The 12526-nt window shown below is 39.6% G+C and overlaps 1 protein-coding gene across 1 annotated transcript; it reads right to left on the reverse strand.

Annotated features, from left to right (window-relative positions):
* Window positions 1–773: 773 nt before the first annotated feature.
* LOC128736433 (mitochondrial import receptor subunit TOM20 homolog) lies at window positions 774–2018 on the reverse strand. The gene is made up of 4 exons (XM_053830915.1): window positions 1724–2018; window positions 1565–1649; window positions 1269–1389; window positions 774–1208 (listed from the first exon to the last, which is right to left on the reverse strand). The coding sequence occupies exons 1-4, from the start codon at window positions 1848–1850 to the stop codon at window positions 1077–1079; spliced, it is 465 nt and encodes a 154-aa protein (XP_053686890.1). The 5' UTR covers window positions 1851–2018; the 3' UTR covers window positions 774–1076.
* Window positions 2019–12526: the final 10508 nt, after the last annotated feature.

A 12526-nucleotide genomic window follows, 5' to 3' on the forward strand; every position in this document is an offset into this window, starting at 1 on the left:
AGATTTATAAATGTTTGATGCCAAAATTGGCAAGCAATGTTACAAATTCTCAATTTCTGTTGTTTAAAAATTACAATGGTAGGTATTAAGATATATTACTTACAAGCCAATTCGGCAGCCACTGACAAAACTACAAATTAGTCTTTTTCGTCGTCACTATGCCACTCAAAAAAAGCAAATCATCTGCTCTTCAAGTTCATTTTTAAACACGCTATATTTATATGAGGTTATTGAATAACACCAAATTTCACATCACAATTTTTAGTTCGGATTTTTCACAAACAGGAATAAACCGAAGATTCTGGAATAACGATTATATTTAGCGACAACTGCGTGCACTTTGAAAAATTCAACATGTATGATTGTGGAAAAGCAATCATTGGTTGCTTAGATTTTTTAATTTTTTTATCTAGACAAAATTTGAATAAAATTTAGTACACTTTAGAACTGAATCGTTTTTTGTAAGTTCATTGACGAACATTTATTAGCATTAATTAACTTTTGTGAATTAACTATGAAATTCGATGATAAATGCTCAAGGATGATGAGCACACGCTACGAATATTATATAGTTGCTAAGGGATATAAAAATCCCGGCGCCAAGTCTTAGAATTTAAAACTTGGAAAGGAAAATAGAGCTGGCTATTTTGAGCAGCGAAATTTTCAGCCTGCGGATAAAAATCGTTATAATGGTTTAAAAGTGAATAATATTATAGCATAATTAACCACCTAGAAGTAAAATGTAGTTAAGTGAGGAATTTCAATATATTATAGAGAAACAAAGACCAGCGTGAAACAATAGCCAATTCTACGTTATTTTCATTTTCTAAAGCTCTCTTCTCAACCATCTGAATAAATGTGTTTGTTCTAAAGCACTTCTTCTTTGTTGTTGGTTGCTGCTCTACTCTGTTGTACGATATGCGAAAAAAAATAAACTTGTATTTTATAGGATACTGCACTCAGTATTTGGTAAAAACATCCTTCCAGTCTGTATAGACGCTGACCGGAATGAGTCTTTAGTATTTTTTCTCTCAGTATGTTTTATGTAGGGTATGTATGACTTTACCGGTTCGAGACTACTCCAGATCGTCGTTCATATCCTGCAATTTAGCCCGCTCACTTTCCCCTCCGCCATTCTGGTTGCCGTACTGTCGCATGCGGCTGATTAGCATTGAGAACACTTGGGCTGGCAATGTTTGCTGGAGGACCTGTGAGTATGGAATTATTATTAGGTATCTGACAACCAGTCAACTGATAAGGCAACATACTTGTAGAAGTTGTGCAGGTTGACCGCATACTATAACTGCATTAGCCAGATGCTCAACGCCATTCTCGATATCGCCGGATGAGATCAAAGCTTCTCCCATTTGAATTTCTTGCAGGAAAAATCTGTAAAACGAGAGAATCATGGAATGGGTTATAACCTTGAATTATAAAACACAAAAAGAAACAAAAAAATATGATTACATAAACATTCCAGAGTACAAGGTGTAGCACTTCCGGAAAATCAATAAGAACTAACTTCGCTTTCTATGTCAACGGAGGAAAAACACAAACCACTCACCTCTGCACCTCTTCGTGATCGGCCATGTTGGGCATGTTCGACCGTGGTCCTCCAGCAGCGGAGGCTGCTTTCTTCGCTTTTCGTCCTAGCAGTGGCGAAGCAAAACATTAAACTAGGAAAAGAACAAACGTTCCCCGGTCCCGGTTCCGGTATACTTACTCTCGCGAAGCTTCTTCTTGAAGTCCGGATCCTTGCGGCGCTTGTGATCGAAGTAAATGCAGTAGCCGAGGAACAGCGTTCCAGCGACTCCGGCCGCAATACCGATCGTCGTTTTGCTGATCTCCATTTTTCCGCCGAGAAACGACAAAACGACCAACTCGCAGAAGAGCCTTCACCGGGAGAGGAAAAGAAATCGAAACCTACGGCCAAAACTAGCAAAAACCGTGCAGTTTCTTTCACTCAAATCTCGTACAGTTCGCGTAACATCAATTTTTTTCGAGTTTTTCCGAGTTTTCTTCGCAGCCGACCGACTGACAGCCGAGTTTTGGTGGCCTCGTGCTGCGCTGCTGTCAATTTCTATTGTCAGCAAATAAACATATACCCAGTGCAAAAAGGATGTGAATACAGCGGACGGGGTAAAATATATACGGGCAGGCTTCTGTTTATATTTATCCAAAAAAATAAAACTGTTCAAAATATTGTGCCTGACACTAGGCCTGACAGCTAATTTTGGATTAATTTCCCTATAATGCCAATGTATTGCAAATTGCATCAAAAACGCGAAATGCAAAAATCTTGCAAACAGTTTACAAGTAAAATGCTACCAGCGAGCTGTCAAATATTTATGTCAACTTATTGCACGTGTCAATCCCAATAAATTGACATGAATAATTGACGGCTCACTGCTGGAATTTTGCTTGCAAAATGTTTGCAAGTTTCTTGCATTTCGCGTTTTTGATGCAATTTGCAATATTATTTCTTGACGTAACAAAACAGCAACATTGCCGTTGTTGCTCTTTCTCTTTCCTTTTATAGTGATTTCAGTACATCGCAGTTTTGTGCACTCGCACTTTCAAACTACGGAGTCCCGTTTAGTGGGAAGTGCGGTATAGGAAGATAAAAATTGTGATAAAAGTAGGATACAAAATACTCTAAAAATTATAATTTTTATTATTAGAAAAGTAAACTAATACCATCGAACTTATTGATGTTCATCTTGAATCGGTTTGAAGGATTCTACCATAAAAATGACGCCTTATTAAATAAGTATCGAAAATCTGTATGAATATTGGAAATAACTCGGTAATTTTTTGTGTATTGCAAAAACAAAGGATAAACTAATTTTTACAAAGGGCTTTATGCATCCACTTGTGCCATTGGTGTGTTTTTATTTTTTCGTGTCGGTCACACATAGCGAATGACTTTCTGCCAAACATGTTCTCTACTCTTCCAAGATAAATAGCGATCCGTTGTGCAGATGGTGTTACTGTTTAACGTATTTTGATTCAAGTTTTCGGACACAAGTTTTTCAAGGAAAATCTATGGGATGTCATATGTCGGTTCGCCGGTGCTTAAGACCCCACCTACGTATATGTTGGGCTTGAAATGAACAAATTGTCGGCCGGGCCATTCAGGTCGAGCTCTGAGCCCAACATCCTCTTCTGCCAGCTTGATACGTTGCACTCATACAGCCCAGCATGTTGACCAAACCGGAATTCACCATATTTATAATTCAATTGTCTGACTTCATTACAGAATCAACACAAATATATGAATTCAATTATAAAATATTTTGTCTAAGTTTCCTTTCATCTACTTCTATAGAATCCATCAATTAAGAGGGAGGATATTCTTTTAATTCCATTATTTTGACATTGATATGATTGACATATTTTGTTTTACTCTCTTACTCGCTTTACCTCTTTTCTATTCTGTACATTCTTTTTCCCAGTCTGACTTCTTGACGCACAGAGCCTCGCGCTTCAGGGGGGCCTCGCGGTTGGTGATGACTGGAGAAAATGTTAAAAATTGTAGTGAACAATCCTTGACTTTATACAACACAATTTGCTGTTCAGAAATGTTTGCGTGATTTCCATTATTTCCTTTCCTTTTTATTTAAATGCAGAGTGTAAACCCAAGTAACCTTTTAGTTATATAATAGCTTTTTAAGCTCTTGTTCCATGGGAACAATGGTTTAATAAGCTAATATGCAACAAAACTGTTACTTGGAAGGTGTTAAGAATAAATCGATGAAATTATGCCTCGCTGTTTTAGAAAGTCTTGTTATATAATTGCCAAACAACTCGACTCTACTTACACGCTGATCCGAACATTCGTTCAAATGGGCACTTCGCTCTTTTGAACCAATAAAATCACCAGATAAATAAATAAAATGGACAGTGTTATAATTTCCGAGTTCATTAACACTTTTCGCGCCTGTTTCACTTTGGGACATATCCCGGAGAATTGTCGGAAAATCATTCATAAGTCTTTCAGACCAATAAGTCTCCCATCATCAACGCTTCTCATGTTGGTGGAGAAAATCACGGATAACAATATTCGCAATGAGTTTAAAAAAACTCTTCGTTTCATGGAAATCAACATGCATACCAACACGGTAAATCTCCAAAAACCGCATTGCACTGCGTAGTGACGTTTATTGATTTATTTATTTATTTATTTATTTATTTATTTATTTTATTTAAACATCAAACGAGAAATCGCTCAAATATCAAGAGACGTAATTTTGTGTTTTCCTTGATATTGAAGGCGCTTTCGATAACACGCCCTTCGCTTTAATTATTGCGGCTGTAGTGTAATCATGTGTGACTGACCACACTACCAATGAGCTAGATTCAAGAAATGTTTTCGAGCAAACAAATCTTAGGATCATTGGAAGAGACGTATCTCACGATTTTGGCGATAGATGGAAGTCAAGAAGTAGTTCTCTGCTTCTTGCGTTGGTCACTGGTGGCCTACGCATACCTTCACAAGCTATCGCAGCTTGGTTATAAGACTATTGCTTACGCCGTCAAAGGAAAGTTTGACGCAGTGCAGCTAGGAGCTAAAAATACCACGATGTTATGATGTTTGCGTGTGTGGATATTATCACTACGACCAGCATTTTGATCTATTGTGATATGTTATGATGTTTACAAGAGTGGCTTAATGTAAACCCGACAAAAATAATCACAGTTAAACAGTGAACTACTGACAATCAGGGGAATTCTAACAGGACACAGTTCCGCTCTTTATCATTTAAAGAATATTGGATGCTACCGACATCTGCCGCTTTTGTAACTCTGAACTTGAAAGTCCAGCGCATCTGTTCTGCACTTCTGGGGCTCTTACTTTATCTAGACATATCTTCTTTAGAAGTTTCCTTCTCACTCCATGGCGAGTATATAACCCAAATCCCAAAAGCTCATTAATTTTATTAGCCATGTAGTACTGAACTGGGGCACAGGATTGCAACTATCTAGCCCAACTTCACCAATGTGTTTGACCAGCTCGTAAACCGTGTACAGCAATCGAGGCCTGTCCCTAAATACCGTCACAGTGGCGTTTTAAGCCAATGCCCTTCTGGCATGCAAAAAAGGCCTGCTCAACCTGCACAGGGCCTCGCGCGCTGTAATGCTGCCACTGGTTTTCATGTGTTTTGCTCGCACTTTTCTCCTTCTTCCTTCTGTTTTACCTCCCCAAAAAACATTTTTGCTGCATAATTGCTCCTTAAGCAATTGGATATTGGCTATGTAACAGTTGAATAAGTTTCTTTTCAAATAAAATGTTTGTTGGGAATTTCTTGGGAATTTATCTCGACTTTCCTTTATTTCTGTCACGTAGTTTCTAAAATTTTATATCAGTTTTCTTCGTTTCCTGTCCCATTTTTTCTTATTTTCAGTCCAGTTTTTTTTGTTTCTTACTCATTTTTTTGAAATTTTCCCTCCCGTTTTGCGTTTTTTTAGTTGATTTTTAGTTCTCGGTTTTTCCGATCTCTCCTTCTCCAGTTTCTCCAGTTTTACCTTCTTACTTAGTATGTTTTACCTGTTTGTCTTCTATTCCATCGCTCCATTTTTATTTCCCACTCCTATTTTGACTCATACTTCTTTTCCTTGTTTCTTTTATGGATTTTCTTTTTTATCTCTCGCTATTCTTTTCTTCCCTTTTAGTTTCTTTTGATTTCTGTCCCGTTTTCCCTTTCTTGTCTCGTTTTCCATCTTTTTCTTTCCCGTTTTCTGTCACGTTTTTCCCTGATCGGTCTTCTTTCTATTTGTCCTGTTTTCCCTGCTTTTCTCTCTCGGGTTTCCTTTTCTCTACCCATTGTTCTTGTTTTCTTTCTCTTCTTTTTCTGTCGTGTTTTTCGCCCTTTTCAGTTCTGGTAAGGTTTCCTTTTTTTGTTCTCGTTTCTTAATTTTTCGGCTCACGTATTCTTTGCTTTTTTTCCTCTTTTTTAATACAATTTTTTACCTCTTTTCCAGTTTTTTTGACTTTTATATCCAGTTTATTCTCATGTTCTTTCTCGTTTTCTTGGTCGTTTTTATTGTTTTCTCTCATTTTTCTTCGTCTCTTTTCCGTTCTCTCTCTTTTTCTGCCCAGTCTTCTCTTTTTCTCTTTTCGTTTTCCTTCCAATTGCGTCATGATTTTTCTTTCGATTGTATTATTTTTTTGGAAAAAGTTTGTAGTTGTAGAATGTTCCAAAAGGTAAATATTTTTATTGACGTAGGACTACGCCTTACCGCAGGGTGTCAAAAACTTGCCTGCGTCGGCCTGACCGCTCTCGTCGGGCTTTTTGAGTAAAAAATTGTTGCAATCGTAAAAAAATCATTAATAATTATATTAGGCCTATTTTCGACTCATTTCTTTTTAATTGGGTATTTTAGCGGTATTTAAATTCTCGCATATTATGATAAGATATGATGTCACTGTAAAGTCACATGAAGACTTTTCCAAATTTGACGAGTGAAAGTAATAAAAAAAAGCATTTTTTTCATTAAAAAAATTTTTTGGAATTAGACGATAGCTTATAAGTAAACCATTTTTCTTCTCAACTCGCCTTAGACAACACAGTGGGTAGATAAACTATGGTCATCAGACGATACAACCCGATAAAAAATCCCCCCTACTTTTCCCCCGATTTAGTAGGTTCGCGTCGGCTGAATCGCCCGATTTTGGACCCGACGAATCGGCCGATTGTTGCAACGACGCTTATGGGAGTTTAACAGGGCGATCTACCGATTCGTCGGTATGTTTAATCGATCGACAAAAACCGACTAAATTGGCTGTTTAGTCGGGTGACGAAATAAAGGTGTCTGATGGAACCAAACGAAATAGGTTGATCAATCGGGAGATAAACTTTGTCAATATACCGACGAAATAGGTGGATTAATTGGTGTATGTAGTTAACTTGCCTACCAAAGCCGATTAAATCGGTGGAGGAATCAGACGACGAAATACGTAAATCATACGAAATAGGTGGATTAATCGATGGAGAAAATTTTGTAACCTACGGAACCATACGAAATAGGTCGATTATTTGGGACATAAAATTTGATTAATAGGTTGATTTCTTCGGCATCCTATTTCGTCGATAGATGCGTAAAACAGCATCTGTCAAAATTTTCTATTGGGTATACCCAATAGAAAATTTTGACAGATGCTGTTTTACGCATCTATCGACGAAATAGGATGCCGAAGAAATCAACCTATTAATCAACCGACTTCGTCGGATCGTGTTGAATGGTTGTCTCCGTCACCCGACGCATTGGTATATTTAATCTGTTACCGTCGGGTAACGATTAAATCAGATGATGATCGGTTTACTCTGTACAGAATGATGTTTTGACAGCTAAGTCTGATTGATTTTTGAACAAGGCCAGTTTACTTCTAATTCACTTGTTCTTTATTTGAATAGCTAGGTAAGTATCCTTTACATAAAAAGACAGCTGCATTGAATTTGTAACTTATTATCGCTATTTTAGTTGGAATTTCGCACTGAAAATTATCGTGCGACTATTTTTTCCTATCGGATTGTGGAGCCACACAACGGAGATAGAGGTTAGGTCCAGTAACAAGCTGCTCTTGACTCGGTTTATATCTTCCTTAAAGGAACTCCGTCCGGATCTGCGTCGCCGTCAATGAGGCATGGAATCGAAAAGGTCCTGCGACAAGTTCATCTCCTTTGTCACGATGGGAACGGATTGGTTCTGCGGAAGAAATTGATCGATTGGCTTCATGAAGGATGAGCAGGTTTGTCGCTGCTAGAGCGGAATGATAAAAATAAATAACTTAGCTGGAGGCATTATCGCTTCCAGAGGTAGAGCAAACAAGCTGCTTAGCTAGACGCACCAACGATGTAATCAAATAAACATGCTAGAAAAACGATCCATCTAATCGGGAGTAGGAAAATCAGAATATGAAAAGGAATCTGAAAAACCATCTCGCGCATGGATTATGTACTGATTAGACTATTTATTTAGGGCCTGAAAGATTAAGCCACTCCCATGTGTCGCATTTAGAATTTCTTTCTCTTTTTATCGTTAGGACGCAATGAGGAGTGTTCAAACAATTATAGTGTTTTAGAATAAGCGCCCGTTAGACTCCAGAAGGAAAATAAATGAAAATTATGGATATTCGAAGAAAAGTCTGGTATCTAAAGGGACATAGTATATAAGTCAATTTCCTGGGATGCTTTACATAAGTATCCATCGATTATTCAACGCGTAGCTTTAAGACGACAATTGTAACTTTTTTCAATAAAGTTAAGTTTTTCCTGGGAACAGTTTCCCACATAGCAGTAAAGTGAAGTGAATTAATCAGCACGAGTGAATATCACATCCAATTTCAAAGTACGACCTAGTCGGAAAAGTGACTTTGGAGCAACAACGAAAACCACCGGCTAAGACCATCTCTGGCCAAACTAAATGTTGCTCGCGACAACATTTAATGGTGGCTATCCAGAGAGGATAGTAAGGAAGGCGAACTCACGGAATAAAACCAGGAAGCTTCCAACCAGACTGTTTGGTTGAATTTTTGTGTCGACTTCTGCCACTGGCGGTGGAAGTGACAATTCTTGACCCGCGCTAGGGTAAGAAAGTAAAAAAAGACCTGTCGCAAGCGTACAGGCACTAAGTCGAGGAAAATAATACTCGCAATTTCAGTCAGAAAGCTGACTGTTTTGAGTCGACTTCTACCACAAGGGTAGAAGTGACAATTGTTGGCCCGCGCAAGGGCAATCAATAGACCTGCTGCAAGCAAGCAGGCAAAAGACGGGACTACTTCTACCAGATTGGGGCAGCACCCGCTATCATTGGCGCTCAAGGAGGCCGGTGATATCTACCGACGACAGGCGTCGGTGTTAACCAAAACCTCAAGTTCAGTGAGCTGCTTGAGTCACTAGCAGGCGCTAGTGCCATTGTAATCGTCGGTCAGCAAGGAGACCGGTGATATTTACCGACAGGCGTCGGTGTTAACCAAAATCTCAAGTTCAGTGAGCTGCTTGAGTCACTAGCAGGCGCTAGTGTGATCCGAAAAAACACCGGCATACAAGGAGGCCGGTGCAACCCAACCGACGGAAGGCGTCGGTGCTATCTAAAATCTCAAGTTCAGTGAGCTGCTTGAGTCACTAGCAGGCGCTAGTGCCATTGTAATCGTCGGTCAGCAAGGAGACCGGTGATATTTACCGACAGGCGTCGGTGCCATCTAAAATCTCAAGTTCAGTGAGCTGCTTGAGTCACTAGCAGGCGCTAGTGCCATTGTAATCGTCGGTCAGCAAGGAGACCGGTGATATTTACCGACAGGCGTCGGTGCTATCCAAAATCTCAAGTTCAGTGAGCTGCTTGAGTCACTGGCAGGCGCTAGTGCAATCCGAAAAAACACCGGCACACAAGGAGGCCGGTGCAACCCAACCGACAGAAGGCGTCGGTGCTATCCAAAATCTCAAGTCCAGTGAGCTGCTTGAGTCACTGGCAGGCGCTAGTGCAATCCGAAAAAACATCGGCACACAAGGAGGCCGGTGCAACCCAACCGACGGAAGGTCGGTGCTATCTAAAATCTCAAGTTCAGTGAGCTGCTTGAGTCACTAGCAGGCGCTAGTGTGATCCGAAAAAACACCGGCATACAAGCAGGCCGGTGCAACCCAACCGACGGAAGGTCGGTGCTATCCAAAAGCTCAAGTCTAGTGGGCTAGCTTGAGTCACTAGTAGGCGACTAGTGTAATCCGAAACATCGGCGCTCAAATAGGCCGGTGACACTCCAACCGACAGGCGGTCGGTGATTCCAACACATCGGCACCCAGTCGGTGGCAAAAGGTCGGTGAACCGAAGCAGCAGCGTAGCAGCATCGGCAATCAGCTGGTGGCAACCGCATCGACGAACGGTCGGTGAACCCTAGAATCAACAAACACAGCAGGCACAGGCAAAGGCAAAGAAAAACATCTGGTGAGTGAAAATGCACAAAATTTTAGTAAATAATAAAAACGGCAATTGCCGTCTTTGTGAAAAACCCGATAGCATCGGCACGTTGGTAGCCTGCGACGAATGTGATCGCTGGTTCCACGTGTCATGTGCGGGATTAGATCACACTCCCGGTGAAAAGGAGCCGTGGATTTGTTTTAAATGTAAGAGACTCTACGACGAGATCTCGAGTAGGGACAAGAAGATTTCTCGATTAGAAACTCCCGACAGCTCGCATGTCGAGGCATTTAACGAAATTATTAATAAAATAAAAGAAATAAATGTCGAAAAGCATTCATCTACCGACAATTTCTTGATGAAACAGTCGATGATTGACTTGCCATATTTTGATGGGTCATATAATCTTTGGCCCAGATTTAAACAAACCTTTATCGAAACCACGAATAAAGGTAATTTTTCCGATTTGGAAAATTTGTATAGACTGCAAAAAAGTCTCAAAGGAAATGCATTGAAATTAGTCAGTGCACTCCTGTTGGATTCTGCCAACGTCGGAATAATTTTGAATAAATTAGAAGAACATTTCGGCAGTTCCGAAATGGTCTATAATGGCTTATTAAGAGAGGTACTTTCGTTAAAGGCTCCTCGATTAGAAATGCCTAAAACGGTAGTCGATTTTATATCAGGGATTGGAAACCTGGTAATAACTATGAAAAGTTTAAATAGAGAGGAATATTTAAATGACCAACGTCTGATTAAAGACTTGGCCTTTAAATTACCAACAACATTGCATCAAAAATGGTTGATGCACCTTAATGAGGAGAGACTCATGTCAACTCCTAAAAACCCCTATACGGCTCCAACATTAGAAAATTTTTATAAGTGGTTGAAACCACAAGAAACTCTTGCGAACATGTTAATCGCGGAAAGAGGCGTTAACTATGAAAGAACAAGACCAGACCGGGTGAATTTCCTCGGTAATAAACAGTCCAGATGCTTTGCTTGCAAGGGCGATCATCGTTTATCTGATTGCCTAAATTTTAAAAGGATGCCACTTGACAAAAGAAGGCAATTCACAAGGGAAAGGAAAATTTGTTTCTCTTGTTGTAATTACAGCAACCATAGAATGCAGGATTGCAAGATTGGTAAAACATGTGGTGTTGACGGTTGCACATTGAAGCACCATCCATTGCTGCACGCGCCCTTTAATACAAGAAACAACAATTCAGACACGTCAAGAAGACAACCTGAAAATGTAAATTGTCTTGTGCAAAATAACAAGACTATCTACTATCAAGTAGTGCCGATTACAATAATCGGCGAAGACTGCGAATATAAAACCTTCGCTTTCTTTGATACAGGTTCGTCTGTAAGTTTGATCAAAGAACAAGTTGCAAATGATGTTAAAGCAACAGGTTCATGTGTTCCGCTAACGCTTGCCTGGACCAATGGAGAAGTCCAGGAAGAACGGAATAGTCAGGTAATACAAATTAAGGTCCAAGCCGATAATGGACAAATCTTTACCATTAAAAACGTGAGAACAGTTGATGAACTGAATTTACCTGTTCAATCAATAGATATGAAACAATTAAAATCACGATATCCTTACCTTCGTGATGTAAATATGCGATCATATGAGCAAGCGGTACCCACCATACTATTGGGGCTACCTCATGCTTATTTATTTAAGGCAATAGCAGAACGCTCGAGGGGAAATAATGAGCCCATTGCCAAACAAACAAAATTGGGATGGACTATTTTTGGTGGTAGCGAAGTTAATACTAACACCAAAAACTTGTTCTCCATAGATGAAGTTATTGAAGAAGAGAAGTCAATTAGAGAAATGATGTCGAATTACTTCTCAACAGAAGCCTTTGGGGTAAAAGTCCCACAAAGCAACCTGATTCCGAAAGCGGATGAGCAAGCCATTAAAATAATGGAAAACACCTTAACAAAAACTAACCAGGGCTATGAGATTGACCTGTTATGGAAAAATGAAGACGTGAAATTTCCAAACAGCTTTAAAACTGCGTTGGGACGTCTTCTAATACAAGAAAGAAAGATGGATAAGGATCCAACACTAAGAGATTGGTATAATGCCAAGATAAAAGAATATGTCGAAAAGGGATATATGCGTAAATTAACAGTTGGAGAGTATATGAAAAGTACTCCAAAAACATTTTATCTCCCTCACTTCGTGACTATAAACAAAAATAAGCAGCCGCCGAAACCAAGACTAGTATTCGACGCAGCTGCAAAAATGGAGGGCGTTTCCCTCAATTCTCGACTGCTATCAGGACCAGATATGACTGAATCAGCCTTAGGAATCAAGATGCGCTTTAGAGAAGCACCATTTGCGATTTCAGGCGACATTCAAGAGATGTTCCATCGAGTTGGAATAATAAAAGAAGATCGGCAAGCCCAACGAATCCTCTTTAGGGAAAGTTCCAAGGTTCGTTTGGACGTTTACGAGATGCAAGTAATGACGTTTGGTGCGACATGCTCGCCAGCTTGCGCGCAATTCGTAAAGAACACAAACGCGAAAAACTTCTTAAGCGAAAGTCCTGATGCAGTAGAAGCAATTATCAGAAATCATTATGTAGATGATTATCTA

This window comes from Sabethes cyaneus, chromosome 2, assembly GCF_943734655.1.
Source record: "Sabethes cyaneus chromosome 2, idSabCyanKW18_F2, whole genome shotgun sequence".
Taxonomy (NCBI): domain Eukaryota; kingdom Metazoa; phylum Arthropoda; class Insecta; order Diptera; family Culicidae; genus Sabethes; species Sabethes cyaneus.

What these genes read in the sequence shown, in the direction of transcription:
- LOC128736433 (XM_053830915.1), bottom strand. Translation starts at nt 1,850, where the DNA reads ATGGAGATCAGCAAAACGACGATCGGTATTGCGGCCGGAGTCGCTGGA. An exon ending in GATCACGAAGAGGTGCAGAG is followed by an intron (nt 1,390 to 1,564) that starts GTGAGTGGTTTG and finishes CTCGTTTTACAG; the next exon opens with ATTTTTCCTGCAAGAAATTC. An exon ending in AACCTGCACAACTTCTACAA is followed by an intron (nt 1,209 to 1,268) that starts GTATGTTGCCTT and finishes CCATACTCACAG; the next exon opens with GTCCTCCAGCAAACATTGCC.